The sequence below is a fragment of the Octopus bimaculoides genome, chromosome 7 (assembly GCF_001194135.2).
Source record: "Octopus bimaculoides isolate UCB-OBI-ISO-001 chromosome 7, ASM119413v2, whole genome shotgun sequence".
NCBI classification, from domain to species: domain Eukaryota; kingdom Metazoa; phylum Mollusca; class Cephalopoda; order Octopoda; family Octopodidae; genus Octopus; species Octopus bimaculoides.
Window position 1 is genome coordinate 58,753,498 of NC_068987.1, and position 5,867 is coordinate 58,759,364.

The 5,867-nt window shown below is 32.6% G+C and overlaps 1 protein-coding gene across 2 annotated transcripts in view; it reads left to right on the forward strand.

Annotated features, from left to right (window-relative positions):
• Positions 1–1,912: 1,912 nt before the first annotated feature.
• LOC106875022 (glutamine--fructose-6-phosphate aminotransferase [isomerizing] 2) overlaps positions 1,913–5,867 on the forward strand; it is a 67,269-nt gene continuing 63,314 nt past the window's right edge. The window contains exon 1 of one of the 2 annotated variants that reach the window (XM_014922975.2): positions 1,913–2,221. In XM_014922975.2, coding sequence (XP_014778461.1) covers positions 2,215–2,221 — 7 coding nt within the window. In that variant the 5' untranslated portion in view covers positions 1,913–2,214. The remainder of the gene's footprint in view (positions 2,222–5,867) is intronic. The other variant, XM_014922974.2, reaches the window with a different exon arrangement.

Below are 5,867 nucleotides of genomic sequence, written 5' to 3' on the forward strand. Positions count from 1 at the left end.
CCTGCTTATGAAATTGGTTAATTTGCATGTGGTATGTTACAAGCAGTTTTGTTTTTAAGTGGATTGATAAAGATTAAAGATACTCTGCTTTAGAAGTAATATTAATTTGTACCGGCATCAGCTAAATACAATCATGTTCTTTATTTTTCTTCATTTAATATTCATCTTATAAACATTATATTGAATACATAGTACAGTATGTTATATTTGAAGAATTTTGATTAATTAATATCAAACAGATCCTACTTCAGAAATGTATTAATTTGAATCTGTTACATACGATTTAGTTCTTTACTTTTCGTAGTTTATTCTATATTTTAAGTATATATTTAGCTGTCTTCATAAAACTGGAATATCCAGATATCTAGTTGTTTATGTCCAGTCCCCAGCTTACCAGAATTGGTCTGGTACAGTACTAGTAGCAATAGTGTCAGCGGTAAGAATCTTAAGTGAAAGTACATATCTCTATGAACAGTGTACAACTTCCTGAACAAAATTATATTATACCTGCTTGACAAGTATGAACATGACTTTATTAATGAAATCATTAGATTAGGTGAGTATTTAACAAGGAAGATGACAAAATATGATTCTAAAGTAGTTTGGAAATGGGTAGTTTATTATTAGCTACTCTAAGACACGAGAATGATGCCTGAAGTACATGAAGTATTCACAAAACGAATAAAACTCAATTTAACTACTCATTTAGATTTGTCACGTATCCATGAAACTTAAATTTATCTAAAACTATGAAGAGTACTTCACATCTTTCTAGTTACTCAACACGCACCACATGGACAACTTCACTAAGTAAATAGTAAATTTCGTTAGTATAAAAATAGGTAAACGATATTTTACTATATTGTGCCTATGGAGTGCCCTCTCTTCAAATTGATCTGATGAGGTTTTTCCAACAACTAAATCTACATGCAATTAGCGATTTTTATGAAGACTTTGGATTGTACTTTGGTAACCATGAATTGCATATATACGTCCGCTAGATACCAATTTTTAGAACTTTTCTAACCATATATCAACGTCTGATTAGCTTTAAAAGTAACAAGGAGTTACGACATCCTAATTCTTCCAAATGGCTTTAGCAGAATAAAGAATGATAATTTGAGACGGTACTTATCTGTTACCTTTCTTAAATTCGAAGACATCACACGCGCGTACACACACAAATTTTGTTTGTTTTATTTTTCATAGAAAGTTCAAAGATAAAATGTTAAATTCAAAGTTTTAACATTTGACATAGAAGACTGTCTAGCATATTCGTCCCAGCATTTCGATAATTTTTAATCTATAAATGAAAACTGTTTTCTAATATTTTGTTATATAAAAAAAAGTATACTCGCAATTTTCTTATTTTAGATTTAAGTTAATACGTTAAGATTGCCCAAAATATTTTTGATATTTAGATTTCAGTTTCTTGGCGTGAAGCTCACATAATTTCTCACTTGGTTTTCCATGAAAGAATTCTATTTAAATTAAAATTTTATTTTAGGGTTACCTATTAAAAAATTTAATAATGAAATTCGATTGGTGAAAATTAGCTTTTCTTAAAAAAGCACGAAATGTGGTAATTTTTCTTTAAGTGGGGAATTAGCTGTGGAAAGTTGGGACAATTATTCGTTTCTTTAAGATATTTAAAATAAAAGCTGAAGCTTTTAGTATCTTTATCCAACTTTCATTTAATATCACTGATCGAACTTCTGGGTAGAGGAAGACAGAAAAAAAGCTTGTTTGGGGGGATTAAATCAAATTATAATGTTAGTTAAAAAGAACAAACAGAATTATTAAATCGATTGCGACAAGAAAATAAATTGATTCGTAAAGAAATAGCCGGAACGAGCGTAAGGTCATGAACCGGAAGTAGTTAATACTTTCATTCAGTACTCGCTCAGACTTTCTTCTTTCGGTAGTATATGTGCTTGCTAGACACATAGACAGAGAGGGACAGAGAGAGAGAGACAGAGAGAGGGAGGTATATATACATATATATATACACGCACACACGTGCATTTCACATATGCACATATACACATAACACACATACATACACACACCCCTATATATATATATATATACATATATATATATATATACATATACATACACACACACACACATACCCGCGATATATACGTGGCAGTGTCAACGCTCTTGTCAATAGCCAGTGTGTTCTTGTACGTGTCGGAAAGATAATCTAATATGTGTGGTAAGTAAGCACTTAATTTTTACTTAGTCCTGCTGTTGCTTTTATACGTAAAAAAAACATTAATTATTGAGGAATTAAATAAATGTCGGAGTAACTTCTTGATTCGGATTATTTTTTTCCTTTATTTATCAGTTGACAAAACACATTTGGCATGTATATATTGTAACGTATGTATAATGCTAATTTCATGTAATAAATATATTAGCATTTAATTGCATGATAAGCTCTTTTTTTTTTACAAGTGTGCCGAAGCCTGCATTAGTTTTATAAATTTAATAAAATTTACTTGGATCCCTAGATTCAATTAAATATTTGATTTATAGATTGCAATCACTATTTTTTGTTTAAACTTTTTTTTACTTATTATCACAATTTATTTACTGAATTCATTGGTTTTGATTTAATTAAAAAAAGATCTCTAACTGAAATATTATCAACTTTCTGAAATTTGCTATAATTCTGGCTTAAAGTTCTAGTAATAAATAGGATTTCGTCTCTGAAACCATCCGACACCACTTTCATCCCTTGTTGAAGTAAATACCGGTAATATATCAGGTAGTTTGTTCGTTTTGAGCTGTTATTTACACAAAGAAGCACCTTGTGTGTCTATCAGGGGCTATCCATCGTCAGCAACATGCTTATCGCATTGTTACTATGACACTAACATTTGTAACATCCGATAAAAAATCTATCGTTCGGATTGATTATAATTAACTAGCATCTGTAATGCATGTCAATTGAAAGGTATTTATATACATTTTCATTAAAAGATATTTATTTTCTTCAATGTTATGGGCGAAAAACTCGGATCTTGTGAATTATCCGAAGTCCTGTACCCACCCCCTCGGAAAAGATTTTACCCATTAATTTCTTTATAATCGTAATCTATGTTGTTTGAAAGGTATTTATATATAACTTCATTTAAAACCCATTTTCCTAAAAGTTATGAGTGAAAAACTCGGATCTTGTGAATTTTCCGAAGTCCTCCCCTTTCGTTGCTATCCGCGCATTTTTGTTTTCATATTCGTTTCCTACACATTTCTTTTACACCCGTTGCTCTATTTTTTTAAAATTTCGTTACTTTAACTCCCGATCACCAAAACAAAACAAATGTAATAGGTGTACCCCACAAATTTCTTTGTAATCGTATGCAGCTTGAAAGGTATTTCTATAAAATTTCACTAATATATATTCATTTTTCTGAAAGTTATGAGGGAAAATCGAATCGTGTGAATTTTCCGAAAGTCCTCCCCACTTCACCCCCGTTCGTTTGCGCAGATTTTAGTTTTCATATTCGTTTTTAACACCTATTTTACCCATCTTCCGTTTTATTTTAGTGATCAAGTAAACACTAGCCAATAATGTTTGTATTTCTTCTGTCAAGTATTCAATATTCTTGTCTATATCATTACCAATTTGTCACTTTGACAGATCACTTAACTAAGTGCGAAAATCATTACCAGACGAAAGCAAAATTAAGGAGTTATTCTTTGTAAATAATCACCATTTTTTTTAATTACAGACGAGTACATTTCAAAACCTGACCGAACAATATATATTAAAAGTTATGCTCAACTTACTTAAATACATTATGACTTCATGCAAAAATAAATAAATAGTTTATGCTTTACTTTGTATATTTATTTATTACTATGGTTGAGTCCAAGTTAACGTCCTGCTTATCTGGCGGACAAGATTAAACCTTTTTTTTTCCCTTTAATTCTTCGCACTTGTACATTATTTAATCCTGTTAATCCGGGCTGACGGGACATATTTTCTCTTCAAATACTTTTGTCGGTTTATATAATTAATTAAATTTTTTGGCACTCAATTTTGATGTAAATGGTGATACTGCACATTTTTGACATAACTCTGAAGGAAAGTTCATTTATATACACACATAAACATCGCATGTGTAGTTATCATTCCAGTAAATAGGTTGCTGTTTGCACGTACCAAGTACACATTCACACATGCTTGTTCACCATTTACATGCACATAGATACGTAATAAATAAACAGAACAATGTAGTACAGTTGCTGGACTATTTGACAACATGGTTATGAGTTCACTTCTTACTACAAATCTTCAACTAAAGACATAACTTTGCTGCCCTCAATGGTTAGCAGTATCCTGTGGTGAAAATTAAACCACAGCTACACTAAAGACCATCTCACTTCTGCTAGCATTAGAAAATGTAAGGAGAATAATAAATAACAACCAGTGTTTCACTTACTCGAGTTTCTGCATTAAGTAATCTGCTACACCCTCTTTAGGGTGTAACTTTTTTAACATTAGCTAAAACATACTTAGATGATCCGAATTTTTTCCCTGTTGTATGTATTTTATTTTGGGGAGGGCACTGAGCGTTAAAACGATCCGTTTCCACACATCAACGATATTTTTGGTAATGATTATAGTTTTGTATTTAGTCTTTGTACAGCATAATCTTTAACTAGGACTAGGTATTGGCTTTCTTGTTTAAAAAAAATTCTGTTGCCAGTAAACAGAAAATTTGAATACCCTTCTACATCCACCTTGCAAACCTTGCGTAAAGGCAAGCATCTTCAACTCCTTCCACACGTCCCACTTAAATTCCTTGTTGGTTTTGGTAAATAGCTGTTTTTACTTTTTTTTGACATAGTTTTCTTTCATTTGTACTGTGGAGATTACTATTTCCATTTTGAAATGAAAATTGCTTTAAGGCTTTGAATTGAGCTATCTGTGAAAAACCTTTAACGGCATTTGTAGTAACACAGATGTTCATTAACATCAAAGTATATTCTTTTCCACTCTAAGCACAAGGCCCGAAATTTTGGGGGAGGGGGGAAGTCGATTAGATCGACTCCAGTACGCAACTGGTACTTAATTTATCAATCCCGAAAGGATGAAAGGCAAAGTCAACCTTGGCAGAATGAACTGTATATTGCAAATTCTGCATACCTTGTCTTGTAAAGTGGCCTTGCAAATTTCCCCTACTAAATTCAATTATTTTAGCCTGGTTACAGAACTTGCCTCCCTTTAACCTTCCTGTACTTTGTAACATCAAAGGCAGAAATAACTCAGTTCTCTTTATATTATGAATATTGCAAAAGAGCATAGCCCTTCTTGTATCTTTCATCAATCCTTCTAAAACAGATCAATAGCTTCTACATATTAACATCAGGTACTCAAGTTTAGTCTTTATGCTATCTAGAATTTGGCATTTTTCCTGATTTTATGTCATATCAGTGATATCTGCTTGGTTCCTACATAATATCCACAAGCATAATATATTTGGCAGATTTTTGCATTTTCTACTTGCTATATTCTACAATGTTAAGATTCACAATTCTATCATCATCATCATCATCATCGTTTAACGTCCGCTTTCCATGCTAGCATGGGTTGGACGATTTGACTGAGGACTGGTGAAACCGGATGGCAACACCAGGCTCCAATCTAAATTTGGCAGAGTTTCTACAGCTGGATGCCCTTCCTAACGCCAACCACTCAGAGAGTGTAGTAGGTGCTTTTACGTGTCACCTGCACGAAGGCCAGTCAGGCGATACTGGCAACGGCCACGCTCGAAATGGTGTCTTTTATGTGCCACCCACACAAGCCAGTCCAGGAGCACTGGCAACGATCTCGCTCGAAAATCCTACGA